Source organism: Dreissena polymorpha, chromosome 15 (genome assembly GCF_020536995.1).
Source record: "Dreissena polymorpha isolate Duluth1 chromosome 15, UMN_Dpol_1.0, whole genome shotgun sequence".
Classification (NCBI taxonomy): domain Eukaryota; kingdom Metazoa; phylum Mollusca; class Bivalvia; order Myida; family Dreissenidae; genus Dreissena; species Dreissena polymorpha.
The window spans coordinates 31,486,155-31,500,254 of record NC_068369.1 but is presented as its reverse complement, the minus strand read 5'-3'; the positions used below and the strand labels follow the sequence as shown (position 1 = coordinate 31,500,254).

The window sequence follows — 14,100 nt, the reverse complement described above, 5'->3', positions numbered from 1 at the left end:
CCAAATGGTAAATGTTTGCGTCGATTATTGAATGCAGTAGAAGAAACAGTAGTAGAAGTATCGGTGAGAGTAGTAGTATAAGTTCGAATAGTAGTTGTAGTTAGAGTAGCAGTATTATAATTATGAGTAGTATAATTGCAATAATTTGTCATTAGATCGATATGTGCTTACAATTTTCAATAACATATGCGATGTACCCTAGTATGGCAACGACATGTTTTCAAGATTTTCAATACAAAGTGAATCCGTTTGATTAAAAATGTATTCCCTTTAGGTACGCATCTATGTGTTTAGTTCGTTATCTATATCGCGTGCGTTCAACGTATGCGTTTTAGCCAGCATCGAACGTAAAGCCGATATTGATAACATGTATTTTATGATACTGTTAATTCCCGAAATGCACGATAGTAATATGTGGAGGATGGGCGTAGTTTCATAACTAAACAAACTTGCTTATGGCGCGTTTTTAATGTTTTATTTCTTATTTTCTTCGCAAGATCACATTGTCGACTAGATCAACATGTTTTACTCTTAAGAAACGTGTACAGGCTGTGTGAATTTGTCATTAAATACTGAGCAGTATATTTATGAAAATGAAAGGTAGTAAATAAGAAAACAGTATACCAGTGGTAGAAGACGGTATAATTGAAAGATGAAAGCTGGAATATAAGCCAATAAATCAGTGTGCATATTTTACTGTGTGATCATGTACTAAATACATGATGGCAATACGCGAATACAAAACATAACAATACCACTTATCGCGAACACAGTTTGTGTTTTTATAGTATTCACGTGTCATTAATATATATACCACGTATCGCGATCACAGTTTGTGTTCTTATAGGATTCACGTGTCATTAATATATATACCACGTATCGCGATCACAGTCTGTGTTCTTATAGTATTCACGTGTCACTAATATATATACCACGAATCGCGATCACAGTTTGTGTTCTTATAGTATTCAGGTGGCATTAGCTTTAAATTGGGTATATTTAGAAACAAAGGGGACATGCCATTACTCTAAATTCGCGTTTAAATACAATTTTCGACAACATATTCATTCAGTAATTCTCATTTAAAGCGCTTATTTAAACATACTGCATACATTTAATCATACATTTTGCAAAAACTCTTAGCGTATCATATCACTTACACGGTAATCGGTCACTAGTTCGTATCCATAGAGATTAGCGATCGCTATACTGCTCTTAAAACTATAAGGTTGGCAGTCTTTGAATCCAGGCCTTAACTGAAGGTTCTTGGAAACATGTTAAGTCATTTATCTTATGCATCGGCCATACATACTATAGGCGATAGACATGAGTATGTTAAAATCACCATACTAGTATGTTTAATGCACCTTTTTATACTAGGAACATGCTTGTTTTCCGTGGTTGTTTTATGAATTTTAAAAACGTTTAATTTGTGTAATATCATTCAACATTTTCAAGGGCAACCCTGGTATTATAGTAGTCAGAATTGCATTTGTCATTTGTTTCACGTTCAATATCCTTATCCCTTTCTGTATTGTAATAGCGAGCTTTTCCGTCAGCACAATCAATACTTAAGCCCAGTACTGAGTAGTTGGCATTTTGTCCATCTCTGTTAACCAGGTCGTCATAGCTTTGCTCAGGTGCATTGTCAAACGTGTGCTTGCCAGTATTAGAATTCGATGTAGTCTTCGAACAAGGTAATACTTGTCTGAAAAACAACTTTATTGTATAAGCAATTATTGAATTACAATCACAATCTTTATATTATTGTGTATGATTTTACAGCGTGTTTACTTTATAGTTTTTTTTAGTAAAACATGTAAATACAATAACGCGTGAACAAGATTTGAAATAGCAGAGTACGGATTATATGCCTCGAGTGTATCCGATTAGTATAATCATTGTTTGCATTGTTTATTTGTGATTCAACTGCAATTTTTCCGTCCGTCGGTTGTTCTTTGTCTGCTCCAAGTTTGCAGGGTAATATTCCCCTGAATTAATTTTAATTCTCTCATAGTTTGTTTAAAGAAGACTAAATGTGCAAATCTACTCCCATACGCAGGAGATCATTTGTATGAGCAACCATTGGTTCGTATGATTATTTGCCAATCAAATAATGTTCCAAAATATTAATTGTTTGACATGACATCTTATAAGATGGCCATTTTTGCATTTTATCATAACGCAACTCTGATATCGGCCCGATAAAAAGGTTCACTTTCATGTTTTATCTCATAACACTACGAATTTAAAGCAGACAATGTTGCTTTCGCTCTCAGTTTATTGTTAAGTAGTCCTTTTCAGTGGAAGTGGTTTCGATTCAATGAAATAATCAGATTTGTATATGTATTATTTTTTTGACACATACAGCAACGAAACAGTAAACAAACAAATCAAAACGCTTTTTACAAATGTTTTGCATGAATCGGCAAGTATTCAGGACGTCGCATCAAAGAGCATACACAATATGTATTCAATCTAAGGTGCGAATATATTTTAATTTAAGTATCATTTTTAAAATGGTATAATGGTATGATTAACATATTAAACAGATTTGTGTTTTTTTTTCTGAAGTTGCTTATGTATGATGTAGGGGCGAGGTTCTCTTTGATAATTATAGCAAATGTAGGGGATTTAAGTAAAAAACTATCAATTAATAATTTGTTTTATTTTATATCGTCGTAGCTCCTTAGCCTTATTGCAATTGTTTGATTGCAATCAGGTATATATCTTTTGCTTCGCACAATACTGTAAACACGTTTTGTTTGTTTAAATATAATACCATTTTAGCAACTGATATGCATTTTAAATTGGCATATTACACAAATTATACAGTTAAATTTGGCCAGATAAGCATATATTCAATTCTAAAATATATGAGCTCCTGGTGATTAATTAGATTCGTCAAACGACTGCCTAAATGATAAAGGTTTAAATCATGTACCTATATAAAAACAAACCTTTTCTTAAGAACGAGTATAGCAATTATGGCCCCAACTATACAAATGACTGCAACTGAAATGCCGATTCCTATGCCCATGGCTTTGGATTCTGTGGATTCTGAAAATATAAATATTGAATTAAATGTAAAGCAAACCACCACAGGTAACAATAATGCATGTGCGGTTTAAAATCTAAATAACTTATATTATTGAAAACAAAACATCGATTATAACCGCAGGTAACGACAGAAAGGCTTTCTTTGTATATTTTCATTACTGGTTGATGACTGTATGGGTGTCGATTGATGACTTGTAGTACTGCTATGGATAGGGTTACTTGGAGAAGTTGAGCCACTTGATTTTCTTCTTGAAATACAACCGTAAAATTTATAAGTTCTGGAAGACAATTAATGATAAATAAAGTGTGCTTTAATTTTAAAATAATATAGTCTTAAATTGTATATTTTGGGAAAATACTTTTTATTATTTACCTTCGGTAAGATTAATTGTTGTTGACAAGTTAAACGTTGGTGTTGTTGTTGAGGCTGGTGCTGAAATGGGCAGTTGTTAGCTTATTTTGAAGATTTGAATGAAAACTGACAGCATATACATTCATAACAGTAAACGTTGAACGGTGAACAGTAATGGAAATGTTTCAAATCCATCTTCTCTGCCACTGATATATACTGTCATAGGCTAATCCGTATTTAAAAATCGGTCATTCAAGACACCCCGAGTACTGCTTGTTTTCAAGAAAACGTAAAATGTTAAATTAAATAAAGATCACACAGTGTAACAGGTTTATAAATTTGAACAATCAATGCGACGGAAAAAGGGAGTGTTTTATGAATATAATATTCGGCTTTACAAAATGTTTGTTTCAAGTACAACGAATTATGCGATATGGTATCCATATTGTGCATCCGACAAGGAACATGTTTATAATAAGTTAAGATAGCGTAAGAATACATATTTTAAACACTCTCATAAAGATCGGATAAACGAACCATGTAAGTTTTAGACTGTTAACACTGATTCAGTATATCAATAAAAAGGCATATGTACCAAACCCTTGGCGGAACGGTTTTCCAATTAACCAGAAGCAATATTAAACACAGCTTAAATATTGATAAATAAAATTCTCAATTATTTTGACATGTTTTATAAATTACACCTTTGTACAAAAATTCGTAACTCATCTATAAGACTTTGAAGCAACAACATTATTTCTAACATAAGATTGTATTCAATGGTCCTTAAGTGAATACATAATACGATATTGCATTATATCACATATTGCATATATTTGTTTTGAAATTATGTCTGTACTCAACTATAGAGGAACATCTTATGTTTGTCCAGTCCGTCCATCAAATCGCCCATGCGTTTGTAAGTAAGTCCGCCCTCACATTATGTGTGCATATAATATCATAAGAACAATTGAGATGTTTCATTGTCTGCATGATGATAAGGCATTATGAAAACAAGAAGTTGCGTTTAGTATGTTAAAGGTCATGATCATGTGTAGGTCGCTTCCAAAGAAAATTCAACAATGTGTTTTGATTCAAATGCAAATATCAATGAAACTAAACATGTCATAAATAATCATAAGAGTTTCTGATCAAAAATTTAAATTTAAACTGATAAATTATTTTAATAGTTTGATGTTTCAATTCTTCTTTACTTGTAAATAGTGTTGTATAGGATTTATTATGCAAAGTTGTGTGCACAATATGCCACTTAATCATACTATACATACACGCTGTACAAAGACTGCTTCTTTTCCCGCTTCCTTCGAAATAGATTTTTCCACTATTTGTCACGAATGAATATGTCCGTTCTCCAGGTCTTGTAATAAAATCTACACAGAAATACAGCATCAAAATAGTTTGTATGTATACGAATATAGATTGCATTTTGACAAATCCACATAAAATTAGTGCTAAAATCCTTCCCTTACGAACTGACTGCACCGGTGGACTTATTGAAATAAATACGGTTTTATTAGCATCTATTGCGTTATTGTTGTTGCAGGTAATATGTGCATACTGGCGTATACACTTTTACGTTTAAGATTTGCATTACGATGTTTGTGTGCGTGTGCTAGTAATTGCTCTTTCTTCTGATGTGCTACTTTTACAAATCAAACTCATTATTACATACACATTTAAGTTGGAACAAATTTAACCATAACATGTATATAAATAAACCGTTAAAACATTAAGTAAATGTATTGTTCAACTACCAATGTTCATGTGCTGTTTCCTTTCAAGATTAACTCATTGACGCTAGTTTGTCGTTTTGCGTTAGGCGTTTTGATTAGTGTATTATTTACGGAAAATAAAATTAACATTGTTCAAGTTATTGTGTACCTCTATCGTCTGCCATCAGCACTGTGTGTGTTCGAATGACGCCTGTCCAATGAGGTTGATTCATATCATTACTCAATTTTCCTTTCAATATGCTGTTAAGTGTCGCTGGCAAAGTTTTGTTGGACAAACATCCTTCATTTGCTTCCACCCATGATGACCAGAACGTGCTCATGCTGTAAGCGACCCACTGGCCGTCTAGAGAGAATATAAACATAAAATAAACTTTATATTGTTTTCAAAATAATTTTTAAATTTGAATCAATTAACACAGAATGAGAAACACAATGTTACCCGTCGACAAAAACACAAATAAAAAATCCAGCGGTTAATACAAATCCGAAAATCATAATTTTATCAGATCATTAAAAATTTGGATTTAAGTTCGTAATATGTTAAATATTCAATATGTATATGTTTAAAAAAGACAAGACGTTAAAACGGAAACAATGTGCACATAAATATAGAGAAAAAAGCTAGTGTTGTATGCTTTCAGCACAAGCAGCATATTTCCAAATATATAGGTATCGCCATACATTGAAACAATGCATATGTTCTCAGTTGATCCATATAATTCGTAGTAATAATAATATGGCTATTATAGCTTTCAGAACACTTTATACAACGCTACGTCTGGAGTCAAAGCGTATTCTCGAAAGATCGCGCACTTAATGGAAAATGCACAACCATTCATTACCATTTGATACACTTCGCATTGGTAAAGCTTATCAAATTAACCTGTTAACGACCAATATAAACAAGTTGTTACACATTCATTAATCCCTGCGCACCTAAAAATGTATTTCAGCTACAAATCATTCATATGATATCACCTTCTCATTAATGTCATTGAGTATATACATTTAATTGGATTATACATACCAGTTAAAACGAGTACACATAATGGGGAAGGAGGGAAGGGGGCTTTTTATGACCTGAAAAAAGGCTTTATTTTCTGCTATGGCGGGTCGCAGCCTTAATCCCATGCTTCACATTTACCGACACATAAAGTTAATTGAGCTGTGTAAGTTTTAGCAAAGTCTAACATTAGTTTTTGGAATATGTATAATTTCGTTGAACTAAAATACAGAGGGCCATACATTTGCAAAAGCTGGTCGCATATTTGCGAATAACTACACGTTAAGCTTATTATGCTGTAAAAGCATTTTATTATCTACTTATGTTTGGTAGTATCAATGGCATGCAAATTATATGGCATACTTTTAAAAAACATGCTTTGTTTGCATATGTCATACCTTAACGTCTGATGTGATATTTGATTGAATAAAAGGCACACTAGCATTGCAAATATTGACGAGGGACACGAACAATAAAACATTACAATATTTTCTTTCAGGAATTTCGTACCTGAGTTCTTAATACTGCAAAGAAGTCTAGGATTTCCACCATCTCTACAAGTTTGCCATTTGAAAGGCAATGCCAAAGAACGAAATATCAGACAATTTGAACTAGGATCATCTTCGCTCGTGTAAGAAACTGAAACAAAAGCATAACATACAATTAACCTCCGCAAACCCGAAATACAAAATGTAACACAAGATAAAGGCGATGGTCAATTAAGCAGTAGTATTATCAGGGGTCAAGATAATCAAAATAGATCTTAAAAGCCCCATAAACACTCAAAATCGACGAACATTCGTAACATATATCGTAAAATAACGTTAACACATAAAAAAATCAGTGTTTCTTATAGCAATAGCCAAAATGTCCATGGCAATTTCATTCACGAGCGAACGCGCGGACCAAATAGAAAGCACCGGCAAGTGCGTTCAAATTAAAAAAAGATACAGATTACAGATTTATTTCTCCTAAGGCAATGTATCCGTTAAAAAAGGATTCACATTTATTTTATTAAAACATATACAAGTTGTGTATCGTTTCAGGCATTAGCTCAAAACATATAATGATCGTTTACTGTTAAATAAAAAAGTTATATAGCATGAATTATTCTAGATACCAGTTTTTAATTTATTTATAAAAGTATTTGACCCGTGTGTCGTTAAACAATTACACATTAATAAATGTTTCGAAAATATTTACTTTCTTCTTTTTTACGATTTCTGTATATATACAATGAAATCACAAAATAAGAGCAATACAAATGTTATTATATACAGTTATTAAAGCTGTAAATGCTCGCTCTCATAGCCGGAACATTCTTATCAAGTCTTTGATTAGAATGTTCGTAAAACAATACTTAGTTTGTATTTGGTATACGTTGTAAATATAATACAGGTGTCAACGGTCCTTAGAACTCACATTGTACCCAAAGACATGTTACTGATCTGATCTGCGAGTATGATGTTTGTATAATAAAAGAGACTTCTCACTGAGTTTTTAGCTCCCCTTATAACATATTTACCGAGACATTATTGGGAAACAGTATTCAAACCAAGTTCAAACATTAGCAAAACAGAAGATGTCTTCGGGCGGTTATTTATAACAGAGTATGGTATACATGTTTTCCATAATAGCATACTAAGAACACTGCATCGCCTGAAGATTGTTTGATGGGACTGATCAAATTTGTAATAACAATTGTAATAATAATTGTTCTGAGAAAGTTTCGTGATGATTAGGTCAAACTAAGAGGTCTTGCCTGGTAGCCATTTTTAATTTAGTCTTATAGGAGAAAAGATCGACCTATTGGCAGCCGTGTTCTTGGCGAAGTGGATCAAAAGATACCACAACATATTCTTATTGATAACAGCCAGTTGAATTTGGCAAACATTTTGACTTTTCAAGTTGACCTCCAGACAGCGTGTTTAATTCCACGTGACTAAGTGTATATCTCAGCTTAGTAATTGTTTAGAATGCATGGAATGTTCATGCAAATTCACAAGGTGATTGACAAATAATGTGACCTAAAGAGTGTTTATAAGAACAAATTCGACCACGGCCAGGCCATTGCACACAGAGTACGATAAGAAAAAGCCTTGTTTTGATTAACTAAAATAGTGTTTTTTTTGTTTCACATTTTGTGCTATTGCTTTGTGCTATAATCATCGATTTCCAGAAATAGCATGGGTATCGAATGGAAGATCAAGTGATGTTTGCCGTAAAACTATATAATATAAAGTCATTGAATATCATATTGGAGTACTTTAATTTAATTACAAACTTACTTCGTCTTTAATACACCATCATCGTTCAATAATTATTCTCAGAATCACTATCATCATCATTATATATATTCATCATCAACACAAATTCATTGGTTTCACTTATATAGATGTAATTGCTATCAAAATGATAACGAATCAATTTCTTGTTCAATGTTTCAATGGACCGAAACAATTTTCAAACCTAACCTGGTTGAGATATTGTTACACCTATTATCTGGAACAGTTTTGTGACGATTAGAATCACACGTCCATGTGGTGTTTCAACGATTACACTTAAGCAATATTGTGAAAACTCCCCAGCCTTCTGGCGGTCAATTGGCTTATGCGATAGATGAAGGCTTCGAAGTTGTTCGATTTTTCATAAGAACTAATGGCAGCAAGATTCACGAACGTGTACGCATGTTAACACGACTTCACTGAAGCAATATGAGAAACACTGCCATTTGTTCAACTGATCGGAACCATTTGCAAACACAGTCGATATATCTTTAGAACACATGTTTTGAGCAAGTTTTATACCAGGTCGACTTTAATATTACTTTAAATATGTTCACAGGTTTTCGTAAGAATTCTACTGAAAGAGGGAGTTCAAGGTCACAGTTTAGAAATATAAGTAAAACTGCCGCAATCCCTTTGCTGCAATGATTTAAACGGGCCGGAATCAGTGTCATACTCGATTAAGAAATGATAACAAGTTCATACGCATCTATCAATCATTTTTGTAAATCATGAATTCACAAGGTTCAGAATAGTCATTTACGAAACAACTGGCCTACTACCTGGTTGCATTTATATTCGAAGGACAAGATCCACATTAAAGCTAGTTTTAGACATAATTGGAGATGTTCTGATCGAGTTCCATAATTATCAAGCAAACAATATATTAATTAGTGTTAACAAGGTTTTACTAACCCAAATATGGAAAACTCACCCACCACACTTCACAAGCACTTGCTGCCTTATTTTTCAACTAACAAACAGCATTTGTAAGTAGAAAAAGACATCATTAGTAACCATTTTTTACCAGATGTTATAAATATTTCACGAATAGTGTGACTTCTAGAGTGTTCACAACGTTTTACTGTATCAATATAAGGAAATATAAAGAAAACTGGTTTTTCAACGAAACAGAGCCGTTTTCTAACTCGATCGAGATATATTTATAACAGCTTTCTAAACAAGTTGTATGACGATTCGAAAAAAAACATTCGTCTCCTTAATTTGTGGTTGGACGAAAGAGTTTATTATATAACATTATACAAAAATATCCACAACCACCATTAGAGTATACTTGGCAGACATGAAGAGGACAGTATTACATACAAAATATGGTAATATTTAGCAAAATAAGTAGCCTCTACACCTATAAGTTCGAGCACCTTAAACTTCAAAGGCATATATTCCAAGAATAAATTATTAGACAATAACTACACTTGATATAAACTTTAATATTTATCTTTTGTTTAACAAATAACGAGTGAGATATGTTTGTTTTCAGATAATAATAATAATGTTGCGTACCTTTAAACATTCAGGTACATCGTAGTCTTCGTCACACGGAATTACCCTATAAGATCGTGATACGATTTTTATGACGTCACAGCGAGGCCCTGGGATGTGTTTATAATAACTAATATATGTTTGTGTGAATATGTGTTTATTTGTATTAAATATGTGTTGTTTTAGATGAATTTCGTTAATAAAATGCTTTGAACAGAATGGTTTACACAAAACTGGTCTTCATAAAAACGAAATATGACCTGTGATTACTGTATTCAGAGGTATAGACAAAGTGTATTTACTAACGGAAAATAGCTAAATAAAATTCTATTGACAATGAGGGCATAAAAAGCTGTCACCCCTTCTAATGACAGTTGTTTTGTGACAAAATCCCAAATGGACGTAGTGAGAACATTTATCGTAATAAGCCCAGGCCAGGATCTTAACGTATGGTCTCGTGTCATACACAGAATACTTTAATTGTATTGTAATGCAAAGTACTCATAACAGAGAGCACAATACAAATTCGAGACGGGCCTCCAAGGGAAACTACCATTGCAACATTTTACGATCAAAACATTGACAAACATGGCCGCGTTCGTCTGGTGAAAATGTGTATACATTGTCTATTGGAACGAGGTCAGAAAAACGGACAATTTATATGGTATTTATTTATTTTGTCCTCATGATTTTTGTTACAAAAGTATACAGTTTTTGGGCACTTGCGTTCGAACGTTGCTTAGAAGTTTACGTCATAAAAAAATACACGATCTTATAGGGCTGCACGAAGTTATAGGAATAGAGGATATACATAATATGATTTTAATGGATTTTTACGTAAGTAGTGAATAGTTTTGACCCACGGCTTGACTTGAACAATCTTTTAAGATGACTAATATCTCATGACTTTGACAGCATACCAACATTTTGATTGAAGAGTAGAAGAATTTTTAAACTGATCATGCTAAACTAGTCTATCAAAATTAGTAAACCCCTTAGGCTTTGCCGGTTTTTTACTAAGGAGCATAACCAAACTAATTTTCAAAAACGACCATCGTGATGTAATATACGAAATAGCAAAGCTTAGCGACATGTGGTTTCAGATAAAAATACTTTTAAGTTTTTTATTATAAGCAAATATAACAAATCTGATCCGATGGACGGGGATTTATGTAAATATTATTAACTAACAGTGTATATGATAACTGCACGATATGCACAATATATATTAAACCTATAACCATTTCGGTTCAACGCAGAATATTTTAAAGCACGGCGCAGTCTTTTTAATTGAAATGTTGACCCCAAGTTCACGATGTAAACAATAACTGTTCAGGGCTACTACATGATGTTTCATACCAACTCAAATATCTGGGAATTTCGTTCAGAGAAAGGTGTCTATGTTATCTAGGGGTGGTTGCCAGTTTTGAAAATAGGGAAATGAAGTGGGCCGTTACGACCACAGGGCTATGATTTTAACCAAATAAGTAGATGACCTTTTTTCGAATATGACATGTCATATATGACCATCTGACCCATGGTGTTTCAGAGAAAAAACTGATCATTACTTTGCTTTATAAGTCTTTATAAATCGTGTGATCTCTGGGATGTAAAAAGTTTTGACCCATGGGGCAAGAATTAAATATACGATGTTACACCATAAGTCCATACATCCATAATCCTTGCGAATTAAGAAGAACATATTGCAAATATAAAATAGTTAAAGCATTGTTATCTCTGGCGACTTATCTATGAAGCGGACGGGAGTGATGTGTTTGACTTAGAAAAATATCACGAAAAGGCTATTAATGATGTTATTTAAATTCAACCAACAATTTCGAAGAATAATTTGTCGTTAGAATGGAGCGTTTACGTTTACTATAGCAAGTTTTCCACCATCATAATATTTCAGAAAAATAATGCGACAATTAATTGCGAATACATTACTTCAAAGGACACACTAATATTTCAAACTGAAGTTACCTTTTGTCTTCTTGTAGAAGTTATCTTTATTATGCTTTCCACAAATAAAGTTTTGGTCACATACTTCTGTGCAGGATTGGGCTGTCATGTCATCGCTGCTGCCGATACACGTGCATATAACACCCTTGATCAAATAAATGTGTTACATGTATTAAAGTGACCATCACACAATAACTTATATAAATATTTGAAATGGAGTTGAAATGAACATATTGTCCGCATAAAACGTGTTCTGTATCATAATAAAATGTTTCTAGAAACTTACTTTTTTACACAAGATGTTACACAAGCATCAAACATATGAACAATTATATAAATTAAATAACATTAGCATGTTCCATATAATACATCAATGAGCCTAGAATACCGCTGGTATGATTATGCGTATGTGTTTTGTACAAATTGACGATTATTATTTGTTATATAAATTCCTTATTGGGTAAATTTTCATAATACTATATAAACTAATTTTCTAATAATTTATAAAAGTTCATCACCACACTTTAATCCTTTAAACCCGAATGATTGATATATAATTTCACTTAATAAAATACTCTAATGCCTACTTGTATAGTTGGGCTGTCCTTTTTTACACCGAATATGTTTCCATTGCACTTTAAATTGCAGTCACCGATGTTGTTCAATAATTGTGTTTCGACTGGATTTGACACGTGTAAGCAACCTAAAATAGCCATACTTGCTAATTTAACCCATCGTATTGTTTTATAAATCACAATTATAGCTTATATAAAAACAAACATAACACATTACCACTGCACAAGCACAATATAACCAAATGTTGATACATGTCACGTTTTAACCAAATTTTGATACATGTCACGTTTGACAATATGTTGACTTAATCGTCATCTAATATATATGAATTGTTCTTTACCTAAGTATTCAAACGCCACAGTGGCATTGATATACCCAATCCAAACACCATCTGAAGAAATATCCAATTGACTCAAATGTTGTGTGTCAATATGCCAACCATCTTTTTGCGTGTACATGAGATCGGGAACTACCATTTTGCAACTCGCATGGTTCCAGTCTGTCGTTTCACTGGATATCGTGTACTCGGTACCTTTAAATGTTATGACGGCTTAGCTTATTGTCATTTCTCACTTATATAATAACGCTTACTATCTTGGTAATTCCCTCTTCGTACTGACATAGTAATGGTGAGAGAAAAAACACTTTGATAAGTGAAATATAATTTGATCTAAATATAAATATTTGAATACATTTTATGAAGTGAGAACACAATGTATTTGCAATATTTGTTCAATCAAAATATCACTTTACCAATGCCCATGAACAACATTAATATACATGTGTTTATAGCAAATACTTTTAATATCCACCATAGTATTAAACATAAAACGATAAATTTCTGCAAATTATCGTAGTTGTGGTCAATGAAGTGTTTGTACCCGTTAGGAAAATATATGTTCTTCAACATTCGTGAAATATTCTTCGATGATTTACAAATGTTAACACACATGGTATCTATAATAACAATACAACGAACTGGCTGCAGTTGTTTTCCCACAATCAAACATGTGCCGATTATAACAAGATGAATGGCGTATAAGTGTATTTATGTGACAAACCAGTATGTTCATACCATTATACACGTACATGATTAGCAATTATTCAGTAGCGGTTTGCTTCAAACGTTGAATATATCTGCGTTTTTGTCTTTGCAATACGATAACATGAATTATGTAAAAAATATTTAAGTTGATATGTCAATCAAATACCGCCTCTTTGGTTCTATATAACGGATAAACATATGCAAATTGAACAGTTAGCGAGAGGTATCGATTTCAAAACAAAACGTAAAAAAAATATGTTATTCTAGAGAATGTTCAATCTGACTTGTTTAATTATTTAAAACTGCTAAAAATGTCGCCAATCCTTCAATGCGGTCACATACACAATTAACAAAGACAACTTGCATCTATTTTTTGCAAGAATAAATACTGACAAGACCATGTAAAATCAAATGCGTATGCCTAAGTTAAAAAAATGATTGACTTAGGAAGGAAAACATACGGAGAAGTGTTATTTAAATTGATATCATCTTATTCATTTAACAAAAATATACCCTGTTGATAAGAAACTAAAATACTAAACTTATGTTGCATGTGTGTG

General features: G+C 32.6%; 1 protein-coding gene across 9 annotated transcripts in view; it reads right to left on the bottom strand.

Moving 5' to 3' along the window:
• Positions 1 to 14,100, bottom strand: part of LOC127861221 (uncharacterized) — a 361,489-nt gene that overhangs the window by 52,612 nt on the left and 294,777 nt on the right. For 3 of the 9 annotated variants that reach the window (XM_052399622.1, XM_052399626.1, XM_052399624.1), the window contains exons 4-7: positions 11,941 to 12,064; positions 6,680 to 6,808; positions 5,315 to 5,509; positions 4,702 to 4,803 (exon numbers count right to left, since the gene is read on the bottom strand). In XM_052399622.1, coding sequence (XP_052255582.1) covers positions 4,702 to 4,803; positions 5,315 to 5,509; positions 6,680 to 6,808; positions 11,941 to 12,064 — 550 coding nt within the window. Of the gene's footprint in view, positions 1 to 679; positions 1,709 to 2,960; positions 3,061 to 3,219; positions 3,309 to 3,433; positions 3,494 to 4,701; positions 4,804 to 5,314; positions 5,510 to 6,679; positions 6,809 to 11,940; positions 12,065 to 12,506; positions 12,623 to 12,835; positions 13,028 to 14,100 lie in introns of those variants that run through there. The other 6 variants (XR_008040137.1, XR_008040138.1, XR_008040136.1 and 3 more) reach the window with 6 other exon arrangements.